This window comes from Clinocottus analis, unplaced genomic scaffold (genome assembly GCF_023055335.1).
Source record: "Clinocottus analis isolate CAN_PGR_092001 unplaced genomic scaffold, fCliAna1.0.p SCAF_22, whole genome shotgun sequence".
Lineage (NCBI taxonomy): Eukaryota > Metazoa > Chordata > Actinopteri > Perciformes > Cottidae > Clinocottus > Clinocottus analis.
The window spans coordinates 7,958,807-7,986,195 of NW_027175954.1; the positions used below are offsets into that span (position 1 = coordinate 7,958,807).

At 37.6% G+C, this 27,389-nt stretch overlaps 2 protein-coding genes across 2 annotated transcripts; both read right to left on the bottom strand.

Annotated features, from left to right (window-relative positions):
* Positions 1-23: 23 nt before the first annotated feature.
* cdk2ap2 (cyclin dependent kinase 2 associated protein 2) lies at positions 24-4,365 on the bottom strand. The gene is made up of 5 exons (XM_068589090.1): positions 4,285-4,365; positions 3,077-3,232; positions 2,537-2,628; positions 1,309-1,429; positions 24-735 (listed from the first exon to the last, which is right to left on the bottom strand). The coding sequence occupies exons 2-5, from the start codon at positions 3,129-3,131 to the stop codon at positions 668-670; spliced, it is 336 nt and encodes a 111-aa protein (XP_068445191.1). The 5' UTR covers positions 3,132-3,232; positions 4,285-4,365; the 3' UTR covers positions 24-667.
* Positions 4,366-16,023: 11,658 nt separating this feature from the next.
* LOC137793262 (G-protein coupled receptor 83-like) lies at positions 16,024-23,639 on the bottom strand. The gene is made up of 4 exons (XM_068589300.1): positions 23,205-23,639; positions 21,805-21,930; positions 17,228-17,361; positions 16,024-16,735 (listed from the first exon to the last, which is right to left on the bottom strand). Exons 1-4 carry the CDS (start codon positions 23,637-23,639, stop codon positions 16,024-16,026), a joined length of 1,407 nt encoding a protein of 468 aa, XP_068445401.1.
* Between the last annotated feature and the right edge of the window lie 3,750 nt (positions 23,640-27,389).

The following is a 27,389-nucleotide window of genomic DNA, read 5'->3' on the forward strand; positions in this document are numbered from 1 at the left end:
TCACAAATGAAACGGACACTGAACATTTTCTCTTATTTAATTAAGATATACATACATAACTGCAAAAATCCGGTTTACAAAATTTCCATACTAACAAATTGACTTGATGTACAGTGTGTTGGGGATTGAGAAACATGTAATGTGTGTTTACATTACAAAATATGGAAAAGCATGAATGGATAGAAATTGGGGTATATTCAAAATGTCCATATTAACAAAAAATATTCAGTGGTTGCAGAGTGACGATCAGAAAAGAAACTTGAACGATGGTGCAGCTACATTGATTTCATCATGGAAAAAACCCAACTTTCTTGGCCAATTGCCACTATCGAACAAAAATGTATAAATCAAACATTCCCATCTATTTTAGTAAGGGTTTTACCCACAGCTCCACTTTAAAATGTGTAGAAATTCACCACACTAATTTCAAACTGGATACAAAACTTTGCATACACCCCACAGTTCACAGAAAGTTTGTGATGAACACAATGGTGTGGCGGAATGCAGGAAACAGTGGGGACAAGAAGGACAAAGTGCACCTATAAAAGGCTGTTGAAGAAAGTGCAAAAATGGAAAAGATATGGCTGTATAAACCGACGATGGGGATCTTGATGAGGACAGATTTATATTGGGAAAGACTTAGCACTGAAGGGAGCTTTTGAAAAGGTTATGTGCGGGCGCTTCTCTCCGTCTCTGCAAGACACTCCCTGACCAGTGCACGGGCATGGATTATACCTGAAAAAGACCAAGTGCAAGTAGGCATTAAATCAACAGTTACACATTAATGAGATGCATTGCTAAAATAATTGGCAGCAATTGGTAGAGTATACCTCAACTAAAACAATCGACTGCACACAAGATGGCCTTTGTTGCTAAGATAACAATAAGCCTGCAACAAAAGTTAAAGTCTAAATTGGGTTTAGCCGCCTGTCCACCTTTTTAAAGTTAACACCACAATGTCTGCAGTTGCTGAGGTTTCTAATGCATGAGATTCTATTTCAATCACGCAAGTCTATTACAATTATACATCGTCATTACTTTCCATCTGAATTTAACAGCAAAAATATGGTAGTAGCAAAATGATCATTCCTTTTGTTTTGTTGTCAATGGTATAACTTTCTCTTTGTTTGGTGCCCACACATCCCACTGCTGTATGTAATAAAATAAATAACGATAACGATAATAGAAAAATCAACAAAACTTTTTTTGTTTTCTTTTTGTTTGGCTTTTGGTAACCAATACAAATAACAATTGAGGTACACACCAATCAAGACTGTACTATAATTCTTTTTGACAAATTAAACATACCTCTCTTTAGCCTCTCCATAGCGCTCTTGCTCCCAGCGTATGTCGGCCTGATCTCACGGCTCATTTCCTCAATGACAGACAGAAGCTCACTGTAGGTGGATCCTTGAGACACTTTGACAGGCTGTTTTATTTTCACAAATGTGTCATGTTTGATGGAGAAAAAATATATATAGTATCAAGATTAGTCGTCGCTGGAAATTCAACAAAAACAAGGTTATATATGTTATGTTTAAAAATGCATGCAGCCGACCCCTTGGCTATCGCAACACACCCATATAAGTCCAATGCATGCAGCTGCCTTTAAGTAACTGCCTTCTAGACATGTCAGTATTTACTGTACTCCATGAATAGAGAATTACGCATGCTATTTAATGGCATTATTAATAAATGAATTGCTGCAGGCCAAGTGAGGACATGTATGCAAAGTGGCTGACAAGGCATAGTATTGAGTACAAGCTCTACTTTTTCACCGACACCGGCTCTCATAAAAAACATCATTTAGAGTGGTTGTGGTTTAATTATTGGTTAACGTATGTATGCATACATGTACTTAAGGAGGGGCAATATACAGTATAGAATATACTTGATGTAGGATATTCAGAATATCGAGTGCGAAAGTGAAGGGCCAAAGTGAGTTTGTGAGTGAAGGATGATGTCAACCTTCACATCAAACAAGACAATAGCCCCCACGTTATGTTGCAGTGGATGAATAAACTAGGCATTATGGTAAGGGGATGTCAGAACTGACCACAAAATAAAATGATCTTTTGGTGAACATGATAAGCAATTTCCCATTCATTTAATAAGTCTGAAAATAGGAGTACATATGTATTTCAAGTGTGAATAATTAGTCCAACTTAATAATACAGAATACATTTCCCAAGACCCGTTCCACTTAAAAAAAGAAAACCTCTGTATGCCACTAAGACCATATCGGGACATTTTGATGTGAAATTTAAAAATGAAAGCGCCTTAAATCTTAAATACAAGTGGTGTTTTTTCTAAATTCATATTGGTTTATTACAATGATCATGTTGGTATGATCTTACATGTAAAAAGGTTTAGATGAAAAATGTATGTTATTTCAGAGACAATATAAAAATATCAAGACAGTGCATCACGGTATGGCTGAAAATGATTTAAAAGACATATTGCTTTGTCATGTATGTACGTTTATGATATTACCATGGACTACACAACAGCGTGAATAACTGTACTTCAGACATACCTGAACAAAGCCCATGGATGGTGGGCCAAAGTCACTGAAAGCCGGCCTAAAGTTGGATGACGAGGGCAGGGAGGGAGAGGGAACTGAGGAGCCTAGACAGAAGATGGGAATAGATGTAACACACTATGGTTGAAACTTGTAACACCAAGAACAGTGAGGAGAAACTTGCCTTCTGAAACATTTTCTAGTAAGGTATAAGTCATAAATATCTTGGTTTCAGTGATACACAATTGCCAAAGTCTAATATTTGTTTTACACTAGTGTCACCTCAGAGTGTTTTATCACTTACATACCATAGCCACACACTAGTCCCTTAGTTAGTGTGGTGAGTATCTTTAGGGATGAGTTATTTTATTGTAACCATTATGTCAGCATGATGATAACTATGTGGTGTTGTTATAGTTCCTTACAATACAACACTGGCTAGACTAACTAGTATAGTGTTGAGCAAAAATATGTTCTCTGGCCAAGGTCATGGTGGAGCATGTTCACATCCTTAACACAGATGTCAACTGGCCACTAACGGAGTTGTGTTAGAACCTGGAGGTGTGTGGTTGGAGCCGGAGGGCGCAGGAGCTATAGGTTTGTAGCTCATGGCTAGTTCAGTAGGCAGCTCCCCGTAAGATGCGCCACTTCCTTCCGACCCGTCGACCCGGTGCTTATACAGCTTTACTGGTGGTGATGAGCTCCAGAGAGCTGTTTTAAAAAAGACAAACGCACACACAAACACAATAAAAGCTGATATTATGAAATGTTTATTCATCAGGTGTGCAGTTATCAGAGCAGTACATATAATTGCGTTGAGATTTTAGGGCCTCTCATAAACCAACTGTAGACAGAGGAGAGAAAAACAAGGGAGACGTTCATGCAACACCAGCTACAAGTGATTAAGTGTAATTCATGACAGGCTTGTTACGACGTCCAAGTAGTCAGCTGAAGTAATCTGTTCGAAATAAGTTACATTACCCTAGAACTAAAATTCACTTCAAGCGCAGTCAAAATCACAAACAAACTGGTTTCCATAGTTAAAAAGCTGCTGCTTTTCTTATACAACTTGGGACCAAAATGCATGTGACTGTCACGGTAATAACCGTCTTAGGTTACCCGGTAGTACTCTAAGTAGTAGTCTAAATCTAAACTAATTATTAGTTTAACCACGCACCACTGACCACCATTATATAGCTTGTGCATCTTATTATTATCATTATTTTTTATCTTTGGCTTTGTTGTTTTCCTGTTTTTGTCCTGAAGTTTACTTTGGAATGTTTTCTGCCCCTCAATGTGTTACATATTGCAGTTTCTGCTGTATTTAATTTAGTTTGTGCATTTTTAAAGCATTATTTTGAGTCGTGCTATATGAATGAACAGTAACCAAATGAATGCACTTATTTCGTCCCATTTATGACACATGGATTTGACTCGTTCATTTTCGTGTGTCCGGGTCAACGAAACCCTTTCCAAAGGGCGGATCACCTGAACGCGATCGGTCACTAGTAAGCAGAGTCAGGTGGTGACACGAAAGCTGACGTTAGCTTTACAGGAGGGTGCCAAGCTAACCACTACTTGATCATGTTAGCTAGATTAGCTAACAGTCGCCGGTTAGCACAACAACATAAGTAGGACGCAGGGGAACAGTCGTGACGTAACATTGATATTCTACATACAGATAGCGAACGACACAAAGGTTGTTTACACTCGTGCCCATTGAAAAGACTAGACATGCAGCAAAATAGTGCTATTTTAATTACCTTTTTAAGCAGAATGGATATCCTCTATGGGAAGCGAGACTCTCGTCCCTGTGCGAGTCTGCGCAGTAGAGACGCGTAGTGTATTACATTTTTTTTTTTTTTTTTTTACTTTTAGAGCGATCCGATTGGATGATGAACGACCCTATAACGTCAGTTCCAAACGTTTTTATCACGAGGACTTACTTGACTCTGTGACAATATTGACAATATTGAGAGAGAGAGAGAGAGAGAGAGAGAGAGAGAGAGAGAGAGAGAGAGAGAGAGAGAGAGAGAGCGAGAGAGAGAGAGAGAGAGAGAGAGAGAGAGAGAGAGAGATCAGGCTGTAAGATAGATATTGTCTAAAAAGAATGCACATTATGTGGGAATCAGTTGTGCTATATAGCTATATACTGTATATTTAAGGAAAACACACACACACACACACACACACACACACACACACACACACACACACACACACACACACACACACACACACATACACACACAGTTGCATAAAAAACAGGTACTGTATTTAAATCTTCTTTGTAATTCAATTTATTTAATGTAAAATGTTTTTTTTTGTCATTGCATTTCAATCTGTTCATAATAGAAATGTGTTTTTTTTTTTTTATCCAAGTATGCATGCACAGAATCTAAGAATATTACTGGGCTGGATGGTATAGGCATGACTGTTATGTGCACAAATAGTAGACAAAAGGTATACGTATAGGAGTACACACTTCTATACTTATTTATAGAAAGCACCAATGACAATTAAATAGAAATTGTGCATGACCTCAGTTGAAGTTCAAAACCTACATAGTCTGGAATTAACATGACATTATACTGTAAACTTGCAGATAACCCCTTGGAGTAACTTAAGGACGCCAGTATCTTGTTTGTCCACGAGAGGTTGTGAGGAGATAATTCAGTTTCTTGCTAGTATGTGCAGTAGGCACAAGGCCAATGGGACTGTAAAAAAAACAAACAAAAAAAAAACTGAAAATGTGAAACTTATGATGCGATATGTTTTGTGATATGTGACATGCCAACCGTCTAATTTGCCTTACCTGTGATTCAGTCGAGTTTAGAATTAACTGATTTAGTTTCAAGTGAAAATGGCGTTAAACTCATTTGTTAATACACATGTATTAGAACACTTTTGTTTATTGATTCCCACAGCCGGGGATGTAGAACATGTTTATGTTCAACTTGTTTAAGTATTGTTCAGTTTGAATTCCTATAACGTATGCATATAGTCAGAATGAATAATGAATGACGGGGATGACCGACGTTGCCTGTAACGTCTTTACAAGTTTCAGAGTAAAGAAACTAATTATACAGAATCCTGAATGGTGTCACTCATCTTTTAACACGTAGCATATAAGCCACATGAGGGATTTAAATGTGTATATTGTTCCAATAGTTGCAGTCTACATAGAACATTGGCTCTGTTATGGAAGGCTAGAATACATTCATTTTGTTTAACCAACCTCATGCAATGGTTCACATGATATCTTGCAAAAAAGGTTCTCCTCAGAAACACTATTGTAAAGGTAGAATGAGTACGTAGACAATATCCTCAACCACTGTGTGTGCTGGGTGTAATGCATAAACATTCAGTGCTTAAAATGGTACTTCATTACATCTTCAAGAAGCCTGGAAGGTGTGTGAAAGAAAAGACTAAATGAAAGTGAGAAGCCAAAAGCACTTAGTGCTTTTGGCTTCTCCCGCCAGGTGCAGATGATTCATCATGAGTTTTTTTCTGATATTTCCTGGATAAAAGAACATGTAAGACGAAAACTAGTCAAATTCCATGAATGAAAAGAGTGTGAGTGAATTTTCCTCCCCTCACAATGAGGTTCATATTTTGTTCAGTTCTTTTTCTGACTGAAAGGTTTCCATCTGTCTGAAACATTTGCTTAGACATTATGCGACTCATCCTTTTAGGCCTTGTTCTCCAACGTTTAACTATAATTTTAGGCAGAATTTAATGGTTTTCATAATGAAAAAAATACCTTGCTGATGTTTTGGCCATATCTGATACATAGTTTAAAAAATGATGGTGCTTAATTGTCTGTTCCTCTAAATGACGGTCGTCACTACAACAGCCAGTGACAACAATGTATGATCAGCTGTAGCGGCGTGGCATTAAAGCCTTTGAAAATGTGTCCCCATTTTAAAACTTGAATACCCCCATGACTCAGAACTAGAGTAAAATATATTCCCGAGTAAAATCATCATGCACGTCTGTAGGAGCCACTAGTTACGTCCGTGTATTTTATTTTAGTAGAGTTTATTTTATTGTGTTAATTTATATGTGGGGCACATGTGGGTAACGACGCATGGGTGACGAGGAACTCACACGGTTTTAACCGCAAGCACAAGACTTCAGGAGACCAGGAAATCAATGTAACAATTTGTATAATCATAAAATAATATTAAACGGGAATCTCACCCAACCTTCACCTTCTAAAAAAGCGGAAAAAAACAGGAGCTCCTCCCACGCCCTGCTGAGTAACTGGATGGAGATTAGTCACAATATCTATATCTGTAGAGCCCCGATTTCTGAATTGTATCGTTCGGCAAATACATGCTATTTTTCTGATGTCCAAGGTATATGCTGCCGTGTTATAGAGCACTGCAGCAATGATTGTTGATATTTATGTGAGAGTGATGTGTGTGTGTATTAAGATTGTTGTATCTCATACTGCATACAATTATATTTATTCATAAAATCAATAAAAGAAAAATCCCTCTCGAATTTAGTTTACATAAAAATCATTGGTATGATCAGGACTGATTGATTTTGGTTTAAAAAATGTAGTCCATGAAAGTTGGAAAATTATGATAACATATCATATTTTTTTATGTCGGGCATGTTTGTCCTCCAAAAACAGTTACATTTTTTATAGTGAGGCACAATAGTTGATAAAGAATGATACAGTGTCCTGCAGTTTTAGTATCATACTACTATACCTATAAGTACTGTAAATGTCCAGTACTACTTCTTGAACAGAAACTCTTTATGATGCTATCTGGTGCCAAGACATGATCACCTAACGAGTAACATTTTAGTGGGATAGGGACTTGTTTTTAGCTTCTTGAATATCTTGTTCAATGAAAAATACTACTTTTGAGTATTGCAGGCTCCTAATGAAATAACTTAACATGAGCTGTACTGACGAGTTTAAATGTCCTTGTTATATTGAACGCCGTAAATTTTACATCTTATTTTAACAAATCGTACCAAGCAAATTTTTACTTTGTCTTATGGCATATTTTTTTCATATTTCTGACAAGCAAAAATATCTTCTATTAATTATTACAATATTGGTCTTTTTTTTTCAAGAAGGTCAGGCCCAGGCTCCATAGTGTGTCAGATTGCTTTCAAATTACACCAGTGAATGAATACATTGCTCACATTTCTGCAAGGCTGAAAAGGCTTAAGCAAGTAAATTCCTCTTTTAGTCCAAAGTAAAGGTCGTGATCCTATGAACGAGCCATGACAGAACTGCTGGCAAATCAGTCTGCTTACACCTGACATAGTTCTTATGCCAGAGAGTATTTTACATTATTCTTAAAATAGACCGTGGTGCCATTATAGTTTGTACGTGTACATCATTGTTATTATATGTTTTGACTATTAGTATTAAAAGGAATACATTATTGGTGTTTACAGGTGTGTTCCTCTGCTGCAAGAGAAGGGACTGCAGCTTCCATCATAATGCTAAAGCTGTTGAGTGCAACCCCGTCTGCCAGAAATGATATGTGTATAGTATTAAATTGCTTCCCACCAGTGGAGACAAGAATCTGGGCGAAATTATTATTCCTTGAGTTGTATTTGCTTTTGCATTACATTTCTAGGAAACTTGGTAGGAAAGAAGTAACTTTCTTATCTAAGAAAGTTACAGAGCAGGTATAGGAATTAGCAGAATCACATGGAAATACATTCACTACAACTGTGCCTTTTATTTGTCGTTCCACTGTTGTTATTCCCCGAAGTGTTTATAGATGTAAACACGTAATATGTCCGCTTGTTGTTTCTTTTTTGGCTTTTCGTCTCTGAAGGACAAGTTACTGAGACATTATCATTATTAAAAGGCATTTATTGGTTAACCTATGGTGACATTTCTCTAATGTGAAGCAGTTTAGATCTTTAAATTATTCATCTTCGCAAGTCGGACAAATATAAATCACAGATTTGTGCTCAAAGCCCAGTGTATTTTAAATATACGGTGGCTGTCACTATTTGTTGAATACAATGTTTGCCAATTAAACATCTGCTTGTACACACGTCAATACTCTTGATGATTGTATGAGTGAATGCATTTTGTTAGCTGCGAAAGAATATGCAGCTATAGATTGTGAGGATAATGTTTTCATGACCGGAAAACCACTTACTTCCATAATTGGCCTTCAGAGACATTACCATAACAATTTGCTCTAACTGCACACATGCTTTAAATATACCTCAATGTTCAGACAAAACGATCGGCAGGTTGTTTGAGAAATACATGAAAAACCTTTTGCACTATTAGCGAAGGCAAGGGACTCATCTTCACTTCATGAAGGTGCTCTTTTGCAAGCAGGAGTCAGCTATTTAAGGCATACATGACAGAAGTAACAACGGGTTGGAAAGAAAGTGATGTGTTCAGCTAACATGGCCAAACATCTGACTCCAGGTTGCCTTTCTCATAGTTCTCTTTGAAGCTGTGTTTGGAGTCAGATGTGTTAAATTGTTGAAAAGTCTGAGTTTGCTAACTTGGGCCACTTTGTAGGTCTGTGTTAATGAGATTTGTATTTAATCCTGATCAAACATGCTGCTGGGACTGTAAAGGATTGCATGCATCATGAAACTGGAATTCTGAAAAAAAAAAAAAAGAATAGACCAAGACCCCAAGGGTGGTTTTACTCAGCCCAGCCTGTCCCTTTCCCCTTTGCACTGCAATGTTTCAGAGTTAGGGAGGAACAAAATGTCCCCATGGCATGACATGATTCCTGTTAGTCTCCTATGTGAAAACTCATTCAGTTCTACATAGAGCTACAGTATATACGCCAGAGTACATGTGTTTTCATTCTCTACTTCATCATATAAAGAGATGATGCAAATGGTTGTTTTGTCGGACTACTGACATGATCATTAATAGCAAAATAATTTGTGTTACATTATTTTATCCGCTGTAAAAGAGACCGACGGTGTCTGCAAACTGAAGCTTTAGCACTAGCAACAACTTTGTTTCATGAATATTTTGTGAAAAGAAGCCAATAGCTGAGCCTTTCTTTGACTTGCTTGGTGACGTTTTCACCCTTACCGGAAAATTTCAGAAGAAAACACAAGAAGCCCACAACTTTTTTTTTTTTTACATAAAATCATTAGTTTGCTTCAACAGTACATAATTATGCAAATTATGAAATTATACAAGGTTCTGCTGAATATGCACAGTGTCCTTAGTCTTTGCTCACCTGAATACACAAGGCTAAATGTTCTTATTCAGAAACTCGGTCGGATGCTATTTATAAATCTAATTCCTAAACATTATCCCTGAAATGAATGACAAAGATAACATTTCTTTGTCAAGCAGTAAAATCAAAATAATATTAGTCTGATATAGTACAGAAAAAAACAACTGTTAACAGTTATAAAGTAAATTCAGTTAACCTTGAAAATAAATGCCAAATATATTAACACTAGAAATTATAATCTTTTTGGCATCATTTAAAAGTTAGCTGGCTGTAACCATCAAGTGTGCACAAATGGAAAGTCAGTGAGGAATCATGTCCATGATGTTGGGAACCAGTGTGAAGGAAAATGAGGGCAAAATGCAAATGAATGCGACAATTTTGTGCTTCTGCAAGTCTTTTTTTTTCATGCTTGCAAACGCTATCAAAAGGAGTCGTGGCATTTTCAAAATGGCCATTTATACTTGTAGGTCAATGCTTGCTAAATCAAATGACTCATGCCGAGAGTGCAGTGTGCCTCTGTCCCATCATCCCTCCTTAATGTGCAACTCCTATTTAAGTGGTGTTTTGTAACTGGCATTAGCACAACTGGTCAGAATGACCTTTATCAGCTGAAAAACTTCTTCTCGCATATGGTATTATCCATGTTCACTTCTCCTTAAGTTCCTACATGAAAGGTTTGAAGCAGATTTTCAGGTTGACTGAGTTTCAGCAATTCACCTGCAATTGAAAGTAAGAGTGTTTTAACAGAGTTTTATTCTGTAATTGAATTACAACCAAGGAAAAACCTGTATTTACTGTTTTTTGTTTTGTATATGCTAACATTTATTAGTTAACTGAAGCTACAAGGGATTTCAATAGTTTTGTTGGTGCATAGTCATAAAATCCAATCAAGCGTCGGATGTAGTGAAAATGTAACCTGTTGATGTTGCTAGATGAAAAGTCAAGGGATCATATAATAATACATTATATTCTTTGGGGGAAAAATAATGTTTGTACCCAATTTCATGGCATTAAATTTAGTTATTTTTAAAGAAATGACAACCACATGTTGGTATTGAAAATAACCTCATCATGAGGTCATTGTGATTCATCCTCGAATGCTCTGAGTGTCTATTCAAAATCCATGAAGGTAATTGGACTAAGGGAAGAGAAAATATCTTCAGAGCTTTTGTTTGCCTGAAGATACAAGGACAAATGTTTCAGAAACCCTCAGTGACTTTAAATAAAACTGATTCACCATTGATTGACAGCATGTGCAACCAAACTATACCAAAAATCCTTGAAAGGCCTAACATGCCCCGCGCATGGAGGTAGAAGGACTCTGTCTGCATTTATAGTTTCTGTGAATCAGAATCATTTGATAATCTCATCGCTGGGACCAGGATCTGAATTAAGTTTGAGGGACATTTTTCAAATTCCAAAAAATTGTCTTCACCTTTCTGCCAAAAAGCCTCGACCCTGCTCTCTTTTCTTTAGTAGAGATAGCCAAGTGTCACTGCTGTTTGCTATTGTGGTTTTTAATTATGTACTTTTTGCTCATAATTTCAACATTATGTTAGAGAAACATAATGTATTATTTCATTATTCTCATATGGGCATCAAACTTCAGTTTACACACTGACACACTTGCGCTCGAGAGGAGTTAACCCTTTGTGGGTTGGTTTATTTAATCACAGGATACAGCAGTGGTCGTTCTGTCACACCTGTGGGAGATCTGCAGTCTAATGTGTGCACCTTTCTAGTTCTGTGGCTTCAACACCACGAGAAACTGCTTCCACATACAAGAAGTCAGGTAATTAATTGTTAATATAAAATTATTCATTATAACCGCTTTAAGATTAACACTGTTTCCCTCAACCATGACCAAGAAGATTGGTATTCACCTAAACATAAGAATATAGAAACATGAGTTGTTTTGGAAGGTACTGTAAACTAACCTATTTTTTCAAATTGTTTTTTGAGTATTTGTATCTCTGCTGCTTCGACCAATTACTCAGCTCTCCCCCTCCATACAGACAAATACCTGTTAGTCCTACAAATCGCTTGTCTGCATAGAGCGTTACACTTTCTTTGCTGTCACTCAGACCCTGGACAAAAATGTATATCATAAAGGGAAATAAATGCCTTGTGCTTTGAAAGTATCGACAAGTTTCTAAAAAAAACCAGTTCTCCCCATTATTACACTGTAGTGTTTTGTATTTGTTGCTCTGCTTTTTCATAGATATATGGATGTATACAGCAGCTGTATGTCTCAACTCTGCTGAGTTAATACGGTCAAGTAAACTTTATAGTCCAATATAACATATCACAAATTTGTCTAAGGCGGCTCTACCAGCTCTGCATTTTATGACATCTTTGTTCATGGGTACTTTGCTTTGGTTTTTTTAATAGATATTATTACATAACATTTAATTTAGCTGACTCTTTTATCAAGAGCAACATGCAATAATCTTTCCCAGCACATACATAATATATCTTTTATGCCCAATCTCCATTGTCTTTGAAAGTATATGTTGTAGTTCAAATGTTCTTTATTCCTAACATCATAGGGATGTTAAAAAACTAAGCAGTTGTTTATTTTAATCAGTGCCTTTTTATAATTCCAGAAAAAAAGTAATAGATGTCTGAACAATAAAACCCAATGCATCAGGTTTAGTTGTTTTAATTGTTGGTGTGGAACATTCAACAGCGACTGCAAAATATCAACAATAAAAACATACACAAAATAACACAATGTTTTTCACATTCCTGAACCATTACCTGTCGAAATATATAAATTAGTAGAGACATAACGTTGCTATTTTGCCATATTAATTATTTCCTCTGTTGCCCACAAGCCAACAAACAAACCGAATATAAAGCAATTGCTTCATAAGTACACGTTTGCAGTTTCTTTTATGTAACACATGGAGGTAAAGAAGAGTATTTTAACATTGAATATCTTTTGTTCGCAAGAAACATACAATATGTTTTCTACATCTTTCATTGCTATTCGTGATTTTTGTTGTGTGAATGTATAAATGTTAGGAAGTATTGTGAATCTAAATTCTTTATTTTCACTGATTGTCACGAGACAATGGCATATTATAGCAGAAAACATGTGTTTAATGCGGGGTTGTCAAACATACGGCCCGCCTGGGTGTTCAATCAAAAAAAGAAAAATTTATATATATATATAAATGTATATATAAATATATATATACATCTATATATATATTATATTGTTAAATATAATAACAAATATAATTAACAAAATTAGCAGGGCTGGGATTCAAACCTCTGATCCTCTGCTTATTAGATGGACATGCAAACCATTGATCCACAGTCGCAATTGATGTGAGCACTGATATTATTGTGTTGGAAGTCGTTAAACATGGATCACGTCATGAAAGTGGCGCCACAAACGTGTCACAAAGCGAGGGAATCTGCAGAGGAGAGCCCAGGCAGATAAACAGAGGGCTGATGTCTGAATTTTTGGTCTTTATGTTTCTAGGTAATTGTTGAAAGACCTTAAAATAGAGTTTATCATCTAATAACCTTTATCAATAATTTAAACATAGAGAAACATTGTCATTAATTATGCATTATTATGCTGTGAGTTTGGCCCACTTGAGATCAAAATGGGCAGCATGTGGCCCCTTCACTAAAATGAGTTTGACACCCCTGGTTTAATGCTTGTCAAACATACATTTCTATAACATGTGGATCAGCTACAAAGAACGATTTGAATGTGCTGATATGATTTTTGGAAAAATATTAGCTTTTTTATCAGGTAAATGCTGCAGTTCCCTTCTACTCCAGATGTTCAAAAAAGGATCTGCAATGTATGGTAGTCCTGTCAGATGTCTGGGTTGAACATTTTTGTTGGACTTCATGTTTCTCTTAGATCCGTAATGTGGTGTGGTGAAATATTACATGTCTATCAAAAGGAAAATATTTTTTACTAATTAAATTTCTCCATGATTTTGAAAATAAGACTGTAGCAGTCAGCAGAAAAAGAAACATACAAAGATGACCAGTTGGAATAAACACTTCTTTCTTATACAAAAGGTGTCAACATGACTTAGACCTGCAAAGGCATGAGAACGTAAAATATGCAACAGTTGGAGAGCTGTCAGAAAAGTACAGGTCATTAAGTTATGTGTTCGCTTCATTGTATTCGGCCTTTGAATTGAAGTTCAAGTGAGTGTTGCTGTCTTTTTACACAGACATGTTAATTAACAAAGAAACAAAGAGACTGTAGTACTTTTGTCAAGTCCTTGAGGTACATTGCCTTCCACATAACAATAATAAATAACTATTTTCAGCCTACGAAAGGTCAGAGCAAATGTTACATATTCCATGCATATGGTTACATTGATACATTTTTAATATGAACAAAAACAAACTCAACTTAAGCAATGTTAAATGAACTGTGAGCATGTTCTAATGTTGCACCTCAACGTGCACACTGTAATGCACCTGCATGCTTTCTTTTAAGCAAGCTTTTAACAGTGTGAACCAAAATGAAAGTGGTAATATTTATTCTGCATCATAGTGGTATTTATGTTCTGAGGTTTCTCTTTGGATTGTCAACTCTATCACAGTGTAAAAGCACTTTTCAAGCAAATACAAGACTAAACAGATTACGATGAGAAAGATGAACCATGTAGACCAGGGGTGTCAAACTCATTTTAGTGAAGGGGCCACATGCTGCCCATTTTGATCTCAAGTGGGCCGGACCAGTAAAATCACAGCATAATAATACATAATTAACAACAATGTTTATCTATGTTTAAATCATTGGTGAAGGTTTTTAGATGATAAACTCTATTTCAACAATTACCTAGATTACCTAGAAACATATATATATATATATATATATATATATATATATATATATATATATATATATATATATGTATATATATATATATATACATATATATATATATATATATGTATATATATATATATATATATATATAATATATATATATATACATATATATATATATATATATGTATGTATATATATATGTGTATATATATATATATATATATATATATATATACGTATATATATATATATATATATAATATATATATATATACATATATATATATATATATATATATATATATATATATATATATATATATATATATATATATATATATATATAATATTTATATATTTTTTTTCTTCAATTGATCACCCTTGCAGGCCGGATCCAGCCCGCAGGCTGTATGTTTGACACCCCCGCTGTAGACAGATGTTATATGTTTGGTGTGTATTTTCTTTCCCAATGTGTACTCTAAACCTGCTGGGTAAATGTAAATCAAAGAGAAACATAAAACCAGTATGAGCTGTTAGATGGATCGGAAATGGCGTGCGGATCAATGTGAACATGATTATACTCTCAAAATGTTTATTGGTCCACTGAGATTCGGTCCTTGTAGGCAGAACAAGGTTGTGATGGCAAATATGTTATGAGCAGTCTTGTTAATGTCACAAAGTGATACATTCATTTTTTACAGTTTCAGAGAGCTTTGGGGGATGAAGAAACTTTGTTGCTGTCCCTTCAGTCATGCAGACCTGCGAAGGCTGCAGAAAGAAATGACACAGAAAGACCTGACAGTTACACCATAATATGAATATCAAGAAGGCAAATAAATTACATCACACATGTTTTTTTTCTTCTTTCATTAGAACATATTAATGGGAAACTTTTACTTGACGTGGGTCCAGTTTGCATCATATTTTATCGATTGCATGTATATCGTGTCAGTTGTGCAACAGTTTGAAGACACTTACGGACATCTACGAAATGGACCTGCTGCTGAAATAGTTTCGCCAGCTGTTCTTTACTAAATAAATAAAAATGCACTCCTAACTACAATTTGCCAAAATTAAAGCTATCTAATAAGCCAATTTGGAGGAGAAATCATTAATATGCACAGAAAACAATCTACATTTTAACGACTGTGAAAACTAAATTTAACGGGTGAGGAGCGTGCATTCCAATCGCAATATGATAATTGCTGCTAATTATTTAAGGACTGAGGCCAAAATGGAGGGAAAAATATTGTGGAAAGAGATAACATTCTTTAAAATAACAGGGAAAGAATTTGCTGACTCTTCAGTTCAAAGCCATCACTGGAACCTTGTCCTCTCTGCTCCGATTAACATCTTGTGTCGACACGCGAGCCAGCTCTAAGATTTCATATAATTTTGGGACATGACAAAATTTTACAATAGGATCAAGGATCTCCAACACCATAATCCCATTCCATTGGGGCAGTTTCCAGTCAGCTCACAGCAAGGATAGGCTCCACTGAGAGGATGTCAATTTTCCCTTTGGGGACCTGCCTGGCCATGAAGAGCACATGTGCATCTTTAAGGTTGTGGGATTGACTGGAAGAGGTGTGACTCTGCTGCGAGGAGGCATGGCCCGTGTGGGACAAACCGTGCCTTGGTCTAGACGACTCTCGGTTTTCGGGCCAGGCAATCCTGTGACAAGGAGCGGCGACGGGGCGGAGCTCGGCCTCTAACCCGACCACCGCCCTTCGTTTCCTTCTGCACATGTTGAAGATGAGCCTCAGCTCCTTGCGGAAGGCGGGATTCAGACAGCAGTAGATGAAAGGGTTGTAGCAGGTCGAGCTCATAGCCAGCCAGTGAAAGCAGAAGTACAGGGCGTTAGAGGAGTGGATGGCCTGGCTGGATAGCAGCAACACGTAGCAGTTGAGAGGGAACCAGCAGATGGCAAACACCCCGACCACCAGCAGCAACATGGCCAATGTCCGCCGCCGCTTTCTTCTGTGGGTGGCGTGTTGAGCTGTTGTGGTGTCACCGATGGTGTTGTGGCGCCACAGCCGGCAGGCCACTGTGGTGTAAGCGGCGGAGATGATGAGGAGTGGCAGCATGTAAAGTAATATGAAGGTCAAGAGGTCAATGTACTGCCAGTAGACATCTGATGGCTCTGGGAAGTCTGGGACACAAAAACTGCGCTCCTTTTCCTGACTGGTGAGGAGTGTTAAAGCACAGAGGAAGCAAGAATGACAGATTAGTGAACAGGATGATAATTAAGTCACAGAATAGTGTAGGCCTACATTTAACAATTATCAATTATTCATTATAATTCTGATCAATGTTTTGGCAATAAATGGACAAAAACTGTGAAATTGCTTATTGAAATTAGCTTTGTTTGATTAACAGCCATAAAACCCTTCAATAGTATGTTGTGTATGAAAAAAATCAAAACTAAATTCTCACATTTGAGCTGCTAGACCGCAGCATTTTGATATTTTTGCCTAAAAATTGACATATTCTTTAATACATCAGCATATTTGTTGCTGATGTACTTTTACACAGGAGTCAACAGACATTGAAACTCAATGGGCTTTCACTCAGATGCTTCACTTGCTTCACAGTCTTCCTCTACTGCAAGTGTTTTCTTTATACACTTCCACACAATCTCTTCTTATTAAAATGTTTGCATGTGTATCATTTTACCTGTATGTAAATGTCAGGAGTTTTTGGTAGATGGCATGAGGGAGGGAGAAGCAGCTGGCCATGATCCATATGACAGCAACCCAAACACCACCTTGTGACGGGGACATGCGAGGTCTCAAAGGGTGCAAGATCACCTGAAACAAAATCCCCACACACAGATCAAAGTCAGTGCAAATACACAAATACACCGCGCACACACACACAAACACACACACACACACACACACACACACACCACTGCATATATGGATGAGTTGCATAATCCGTCCACATCTGTGCAGGCTATTCATCAGCGGGTCGAAATCAAATTTCAGCTCCAGTTTCTATCTGTGAAGCATTGCACATCCACAAAAACTAAAGTCCAATATTACATCCACAAAGGAATAGTATCGTAGGACCAATTTGAGAAGTGTTTTTCCAGTCAAAGCTGCAACAAGTATAAGACTGCATCCTGTTTTATAGTTCACCAAACTCTTGCTCTTTTCATTGATGCTGTATTGCAAACTGCTGAGGTTCTGTTACACTAAATTAAATATAAAAAAGAAGGTGTTCGTGTTATTTTCACAGTGAATTATGGAGGTGAGTCACATTCAGAGCGAAATATTGTTATTTTTACACTACATTAATTTGACAGTTACAGTTTGGCCTACTAGTTACCTTTTCTATAATAACAAGCAATGAAACATTTTATGAAACAAAGCTAATCAAACAACATTTTCCTGAGCCTAAACTAAGTACCCTTGTTGCGTAAGTAAACCTACAAACTATTTTGGGAGTTCATTTTTAAAAGGGACTGTATGCATGTAGAATGAGTAGAAACTGTCATGTCCTAAACTGACTATGGGGCACCGAGAGTCATAGTTTAAAGTGAAGGGCCATCGACCAAGCTGCCGGATTTTAAGAGTTTGGGGTGAAAATGTGAAGACGACTGGAATGAGAGTCACTCTAGCACTTTAGCGCTTTTAACACTATCTAATTCACTCCCTCTCACGGACAAAAAAATATAAAAAGTTGTATTGCATTCATACAACACCTTTTAAGTCGCCGGACCACTCAAAGGGACATCACATGCCAACATTTACCCATTCACACACACATTCATACACTGATGGCAGACGCTATCATACAAGGTGCCAAGCCACCTGCTGATCAGGATTTCAACGGATGCTCCTTCACACACACTCATACACTAATGGCACAGCCCTTGGGAGCAATTCCAGGTTCAGTCTTTTGTCAAAGGACACTTCAATATGTGAACTGGAGGAGTCACAGCCGCCGAGTCAGTGGCTTCACAGGGTCATTAAGCAAAGACAACCCTCAGAACTGTTTTCAAGGGGGCAGCAACATCCTCTTCCTCTCTCTCCCACCGAGAAAGCAGATTCAAGCAGAGTTTGACTATTTGGAGTTTGTTGGTACTGACCGTGAATCAGATTCCCTGCAGTGGTGAAGGGGCCACAAGGAAATAGTTACATGCCATTGAGCATCTCCCAAGCCAGAAGACAGTTATAGGCTTTTGTCTAGAGCCCATGACGTGACGGTTGTTATCGGCAGCCTGGACTCTGTGGTTCACAAAGTATGATATTTTTTGGTCAAGTTTTAGTTCACCTGCTGTCACAAATATGCATAAAACCTGCGCTTTAATAAAACTGTAAATACATTTATTGAAAGGTTTCTTGTTGAATTCACTTTCTTCTGCTATTCATTGTGTTTATTGTTGAGCTTGAATTCAATAGATTTTTTTTAAATCTTCTTTTTAATGGAATGTATCTTTACTGGAATTATGATTTATAATTCTTAGTTTTCTCCCTTAATTTAGCAGTGTGTTGGATTTGCTGTGGTATGAGAGACAGATGAATGTTTCATGCCGACCAGTTTTCTTAGCTAAAATGTTCACTTTACTGTAAATCTGATGAAGCCGAAGTTTGACACATAGAGGAATCCTGTGACAGTGGATTAATTTTCAGGTCTACTGTTCTCCATTGCAAGTTGTGATGCTAAGTTTACTATATTTGCTTAAGCACTGGGTGGGCAATGTAGCCTTTGAATAATATTGCAATATTTTTATCGGATATATTGCAATACCCTACAATATACATTTGGATGTTTTTAAATCTCCCCTAAAGCGCTTAATAAATTCTCAATTCAACGCTTTGATGCACACAATCCTTTTATTCTGATTATACTTGCCCCTGCAACATACTCTTTATATTTATTAGTGGTTTCTTTAGCAACAATTTAAAACTTGCATGAAAAAAGGGTGAAATCACAACCAGGTTAAATTGAAGAAAATGTTTATTTTTAGTTGCTAGATTTTTTTTTAATGGCTAATTAAGTGAAGCTGAATTTTTCTCCTAAGAGTCATCGTGATAAGAGAGTACATCTATTATCTAAGAATAGCTAATGGCTGAAATGTATTTCCTCTGTTGCAGCTGAGGTCCCATTAGTCTTCAGAAATGCCAACAATTTTACCCAAAGTGGTTGAGATGCTGTGTGTGCATTCCTCTTATGGACTAACAATCTGTAGTTTGTTAAATTACAGCTTGTACTTAAGTGAACATGTTTTAATATGCTGGTTACATGAATCCTAAACAGGAAACGATTAAAAATGCTTTCCTTTGCATTTACCACTTTGTGTTGCATATAAAGGTGAATGACAGTGTGTGCATAAAAAAAGCATGGTTAACGGATGTAAATTAAGCACTTTTTAATATAAAGGGAGCCATTATAGCACTCAAAAATGCAATTCAATGACATATTTTGGAAAATGTACAGCAAAGACTAAGATATAGCAGAGGAGGATCACATGCTGGACTAATGGGGCAGAAAGAGGGAATGTACTTTCATTGCGAATGAAATGGGATAGTGGCCACACGTCTACATTTAAGTCACAGACTTGCCCCATGTCCCTTTAACTGACCTTAAATATAGCAAGCATGCTGTACACTTGACATTCACAGACACAACCACATCCCTGATCTCATCGGAATACTAAAATATTCACTAAAAATCAATATTCTCCATCTCAACAATGTTGCTTCTTTTGAATTCAGTACCATGGACAGCGTCACTGGGAGCACAGTGTAACTGTGTCTTCCAAGATGTGATCTAAACTGTGTTTTTAGAGTATTCCATATGACTGCATACTAATTAAACTTGTTGCCAAAAATATTTTTTTAGATTTGGTAGGCTTTTATATTACTGTTGTATGTGGCATTGGCCCATTATGAGTTGGAATTGTATTTTCTTTCACTATCTATGTGGCTTTGCAAGTGCCTGCATCATTTCAAGTGTTGATTTCTTTTTGCAATTTTTTTGCATCTACTTTCTGCTATTTTATTTGAGTTTTTGAACTATTTTTTGTTTTAATTCTTTGAACCAGATAATGTGTCGCAAGCTGAGTGAAGGAGAGGGACGACGACTCCCTTGCAAGATAAACAGCTCAACAATGTCCTTTAATTAAACTAAACAAACTAAAATTAACAAGAGAAAGTTGAAATCATCAGCAATGGATGTTTAAATTATTAGCACTGGAAGATAAGCATTGAAAAACACTTCTCTACATTAATTACCAAAATAGAGGTTAACATTTTTATCAACTCTTATTATGTATGCCAAGGTGGACCAGAAGACAAAATTATGATGAGTGAGAATCTGGAATCCATGTTTACTACTTTCTGTACTACCCCATGAGGGCTTATCATGTGGAGAGTGTTTTGTTGATAGATTTTTGGCAGTCAGAAATTCACTGTGCAAACTCTGCTTTGCTCGGATTCATGTAAGGAAACGTCAATGAACGATTTCAGACACAGCTTTAAAACCTGAAGAGGTTCCCAGGCATCTCTGCCGTGAACATTTTGCTATGGTGAGAGAAGTAGAGGGAGGGAGGGATGACTGGCTGGTGTCACGATTTCACTGATGTCTTCAGATACAGCGAGACAACTCAAGTTGTAGCTGAAAAAATACCCAATGCTTTTGTTCTTTGCTTTCTTGTGAAATATTGGATAGTAACAATGTTTAAATTAAACCATCTGAGAAGTTTAGAAGGGACGAGTCTCTGTTTTTGGTGGAACTGCTAAAAACTCAAAGATCTGAAACGGGACAAAATTAGACAGTGCGTTTCTGTGAGCAGTCACAAAGAAAATATATTGTACTTTAAACTAGCATATTTTTAATTGTAAAATCCTAATCTGAAAAATAACTTGTAACTAACACTGTCAGATAAATGTAGTGAAGTAAAAAATACAATAATTATCTCTGAAATGTGGTACGAGTCAGAAAATAGAAACGTTCAAGTCAATTAAATGTACCTCAAACTCTGTTCAAGCACAGTATTTAATCTAACTCATTCTCCACCACTGTTGAGGATAAATGGGACTTCATAGCAAGCTAAAAACTCATTTTATCAAGCCTTGCATTACTTTCGTATTAACAGAATATAGAGCGCACCTTCCTGCTAAAACATTCACCTTCATGACAAAACTTCACTTTAGAGTTCTCTGTACATCACACAAAGGTATCAAGCTTTGATGCTTTCCAGGGACAGAAGAGCGTCGCTTTGTGTCCTGCTTTAGACAAACCTGCCGACGGTCCAGTGCGATGGCGGTGAGGGTGAGCGTAGAAACGTGCAGGGAGCAGTACTGTACAAAGCGGCTGATGTGACACATTGTCCTCCCAAACACCCAGGTGCTGTTCACAAACCGGACCTGAGGGAACACACACACAATAGGTCATGCACAAATTACCAACCTTATCAATCCCTCAAGACACTGTCATGGTGTTCCTCTAATGATTGATAGGTTTGGCCTCTAAGTCACTGAAACATTCATGAAGCTGAGCCTAATGATTAGTATTTAATAATTTCAAAAATTCTGTTTCAAAGTAAGTCATAAAAAAGTAAGGTCTCTCTCTCTCTCTCTCTCTCTCTCTCTCCCTCTCTCCCTCTCTCTCTCCCTCACTCCCTCTCTCCCTCTCTCTCTCCCTCTCTCTCTCCCTCTCTCTCTCTCTCTCTCTCTCCCTCTCTCTCTCCCTCTCTCTCTCTCTCTCCCTCTCTCTCTCTCTCTCCCTCTCTCTCTCTCTCTCTCTCTCTCTCTCTCTCTCTCTCTCTCTCTCTCTCTCTCTCTCTCTCTCTCTCTCTCTCTCTCTCTCTCTCTCTCTCTCACACACACACACACACACACACACACACACACACACACACACACACAGAGTTGAGTTTACATGACATTTGGGGACATGACGTTGATTTCCCTGAACCGCTACTTGCTTGATCCTAATCCTAACCCTAGGACGATATACACTTTTGCAACTACAACTGCGGCTGGTCACGCAGTTAGATCCACGGACTCGTTTTGGTTTATAGTTCCCGCCTTTTCCATACGCTATAACAGCAGGTGGCGCAACGACCGTATCGTCAACCTGCACACCGACGTTCACCGATATCTCCCGCCGGGAATTTACCCCCATCTGCGTGTCCTTAAAGGCTGGGTCGTCTCTGCGTCTCTGCGTAAAACCCGAGTATAAATGACCCTTAAGGAGATGTATGTTCCAATAAACACACACACACACACACACACACACACACACACACACACACACACACACACTCACACACTCACACACACACACACACACACACACACACACACACACACACACACTGCAGGTATGGCTCCAGTGGTGGAAAGTAAATAAGTGCATTTACTTAAGTACTGTAAGTGCAAATTTGAAGTACTTTCCCGTCCAGTACTTTACATATTTCTTGATTTAAAAAAAATAAAAAAATATTACACTGTAGTTAGTATGCCTATACTGCGATTTTTTTTTTTTTTTTTTTTTTTTACCAAAGTAGAAGGTCTGAATATTTCTTCCAGTCTTTTCTTTGTAAAGACACAATTGCCTAACACACTATTTCGGGATTTGCGGCTATGCGTATCGGTACGTATTTCCCAACACTATTCAAGGTGAAAGGTGCTCCTACCAGGGTGAATGGCGTATTGAGGACAGTGATGAAGATATCGGCCACAGCGAGATTCATGATAAACAAGCTGGTGGCGGACAAGGTGCGCTTGTTTTTGACCACCACATGGCACACGAGAGTGTTCCCGAACAAGGAGATCACAATGATCAGAGTGTAAGCGGCCACCAGCAGCGCCTTGACTCTGCTGTCCTGCGACTCCCCGTCGCGCCGCTTCTTGCTGGCCAGGGTGCGCCAGTCCTCCAGCATCCCCTCGTCAAAGTCCATGAGGAGAAATCCAGAAGTCCGGTTGTTCAACTGCCTCGAAACGTTCAGTAAATGCGCCGTATCGGAAAAGACACCCTCTCCCAGGAGTGAGGAGTCGTTGAGTCTGTCTCCCGCTGCTGAACGGGTGCACATCCAGTGCACCGCGCATAGCCAAACGCACACGGCTCTCATTTGAGCACTTTTTCTCTTTTTTTTTTTTTTAGTTTAATCTAAAAGCTGCAAATCTGCTGCGTCCGTAGAGTCAGCGCGGAGAGGCTGAAGCGTGAGCAACAGTTTGATGAGACTCAGCGGCGCGACTGCTGTTGTTAAACCTTTCTTAAAGAGAGAGAGAGAGAGAGAGAGAGAGAGAGAGAGAGAGAGAGGAGAGAGAGAGAGAGAGAGAGAGAGAGAGAGAGAGAGAGAGAGAGAGAGAGAGAGAGAGAGAGAGAGAGAGAGAGAGAGAGAGATGGAATAATTTGTGTTTGTGCTTTATTTGCATGAACATTTAAAAAAAAAAAAATGTCCAAGGCGTCAAAGTTGCAAAGAAATAGTGGACATGACACAAACTATAGTAACGGTGGAAATATCATAACGTAGATCAAATACGGTGAACAACACGATAAAAATGAATTTAAAAAAAACACCCATAGTGTTCGTGCGTGTGTGTGCGTGCGGATGTGTGTGTGCGTGTTGAGATGATTTGTCACATTGAGGAATCTGTCGCTTTTCACTGCCATAGGTTTGTGAAGCTTGGGATAAACAAATCACATTTCTGGATGTGGTGGAGAAGAACTGGCTGTCTCTGCCTCACCTGCAAGAAACTCTTCCCTCTGTTACACAATGTGATGTCCTTTCTCCATTAGTCCTGTTTGTTTGTTTGAAAATAAAGTTTGAGAGAGTGTTTTTGGCCCTTTAAAGACTGTATGAATATATTGCTACTGTCAGAGATCTTTTTTTAAAGCAGTCATATCTTAGCCTTGGACTCCACAATTTGGTAATCAAAGCAACGCTGTTCAATAGGGAAAGCTTTTTATGAAATAAAAAAAAGGACAATTTACTTTGCAAGCTCTTTCAACTCTTCAATTTAAAGAGCTTCATCAACTCTCAAAATCAAAGAGGAGAGGAGACATCTCTTGCTGCTCAATATCAACATGCCACAACTGGAGCCACAAACACACACACACACACACACACACACACACACACACACACACACACACACACACACACACACACACACACACACACACACACACATACATAATGTTGTGTGAATGTTCATCGCTGTAATTGTGTTACTTTCCAAATATTTGGAAAATGAACACTTACAAATCAGAATTGCATTCTGGATTCTAGATTATGGGGCAATACATTTGGTCAACACACGTCTCTCACTCAATGTTTCTCGTTTCATTGTTGTCTGTTCTCTTACTAGCTCTGGAATCAATTAAAATGCTTTTTTAATAGTTTCTGTGTGGACTTTACAATAATTGTGCGGAATAGCATTATTAAGAAAGGGAAAGTCCTCCGTTTTGTGTCCATCCAAGCATGACTTTAAAAGCCCATCATGCTGATAATGCTGCTCAACATGCTGCTAGCTATAACAGCTGCTTTCTCCGTATGTCGGCAGGCTAGTAGGATTGTAAAAATGCAGAATTTAACTGCAAAACAGATTCTAGTTTAGACAACAAGATCAGGAACGCCTGGTATCCGATATCCATGTTGAATTAATCAAAGGTAGTCAATGAATAATCAAGGCTGTTGTTGTTTATGTTCTTCCGGAAAAAGGTCACATGATCAGGATGTCGAATCAGGCAAAGACCCGCCGTTACTGCCAAGACTCAATCAAGTAGCGAAGTTGTGTGTCTGTATCGTATGCATTTTTGCATACGATACAGACACAACTTAATGTGGACACTCAGTATAAACTGCAGAAAAAGATATGCGTTTTAAAATGGAAACTAATTAGTGTGGCCATGACATGTCTTTCTGCTATTTGATTTTAGTGTACATTTGTCTACTGCTAATCTGGTGGGTAAAGTGGAACTGTAATTAAAATGGCATCAACATATCAGGAGTGTTAATAGTGAAAAAAGAGAATGATTCCAATACATGTTTGAGTAGATATTCTATGATCTTTTCATTAGGGCCCTTCACACGTTTACAGTACAGATATATTTTACTAAGTATTATAGGGTGATTATCTAAGTCCCAAATGTGGTTGCCTGCTGCTTAGTGTTGGAAATTGTTCCACAAATTTGTTGTGCTGAAAACAGATTTCTGCTCATGAACATGATGTGGAGAATAAAAAATATAATTTAAAAGGACTGAAGAGCTCCTAATTCATCAGTGATGTTTTGTATCATCGTCTGAGTCACAAGTGCTAACCATGTCAATTAATAATATGTGTGAATGATTAAAGCAAAAATATTTGAATGTTATAGTGTGATATCCATTCACACACATATCGGTATTCCCAATCCATGTTTCAGTGATAATTGATAACAAAAGTGTGAGGACACTTTTACAAATTCAGTATTTTTTACATTCATGCAACACCAAATATGTGGTAAATGAAATTTATCTTTCTCCATGAATATCATATCATCTCCAGGAGCGTAGTGTGGGAATAAACATTTGCAAATGATTTGCTTTTAATGCTTGTTTTATAGTTACTAAAAGGTTTCTTAACGGGTGTGCAATTTTCCTTTTACCCATTAATATACGGTATTCAGTATTGTGTTTCCCCATCAACAATGTACGCTTACGCGTGGGCGGCTTGCACGTCGTGTGTGTGAGGCTGTGACGTTACTGTCTCTCCACTTTCCACTGTGTGTGATTGGTAAAACCATTATGTGGCACTCGGGTAGACTGGTCAATCCGCCACCAGTATGGCCAATTTGCTGACAACCGTGTGGTTGCGAACGATCAGTGCATCTCAAATCCAGAAACAATTTACTTTAATTATGCTCTGGTTATGCCAGTACAAGATTGCTGAAACACTCTTAGTATAGAGAGGTGGAACACTGTGTAAGACTTAGTAGCATTTAGAAATTAGCTTTCAAATTGAAACAAATTACCCCTTCCCCACTTGCTCACTCCTCTCTTTCCAAGCCTTATAAAAATAGTTATCAATATTATATTTAATTTATGCCAATACATCCGCCTTAATTCTACACACTAATCCTTCTAAGCTGATGGATGTACCTGCGACAAGCAACATGTTCTTTTACAGCATCAAGGATACATTACCTATTACATGACAGAATAAATATATTTTCTACTACCCACACAAGTGTGCGTCATCGATCATTCTCTGTAAGAGCTCTATCTCTTATTTGGCTCCAGATCAACAAAAAAGTTACTTCCCAAGGATCATTTATTACTTTATTTCATATATCCATTTTCCCAACAATGTTTTTTTCAAATAAAGTGGTTTAAAACGAAGATGGTTATATGAACAGACTATTTACAGATATCTCTCAATTAACTGAAGGACGATGGCCCAACATCAGTGAATATTCCTGTCGTGTTTCTGAGTCTCTCACCACTATGAGCACATATCATACATTAATGCTGAGATTGTCCTCTGACTATCATTCAAGAGGGATGAAAATGAAGACGCTGCCATAACAGGCATCAACAGTGTCATTGGCTTCATCAACACAAGTTCTGTATTGTTATGGAGATCCATAGAATCTGATGTAGTAATGTTTTTTTTTCGCAAAATCACTATCAAACATCAGATCACTAAACAGTGAAGGCACTGTGTCTAACTCATAGAAATATTAAGTGGAGAGAGAGACCAGGCGTACTTTATCATAATGCTTCCATCCAACAGAGATGTGGAGTTTGATGAAAACAGGGTTTGTTCGGACCAAACCCTGCATATCACAGTGATCATCGCTACATGTTGTGTAGCTGTTATTGTGAAGATGTATT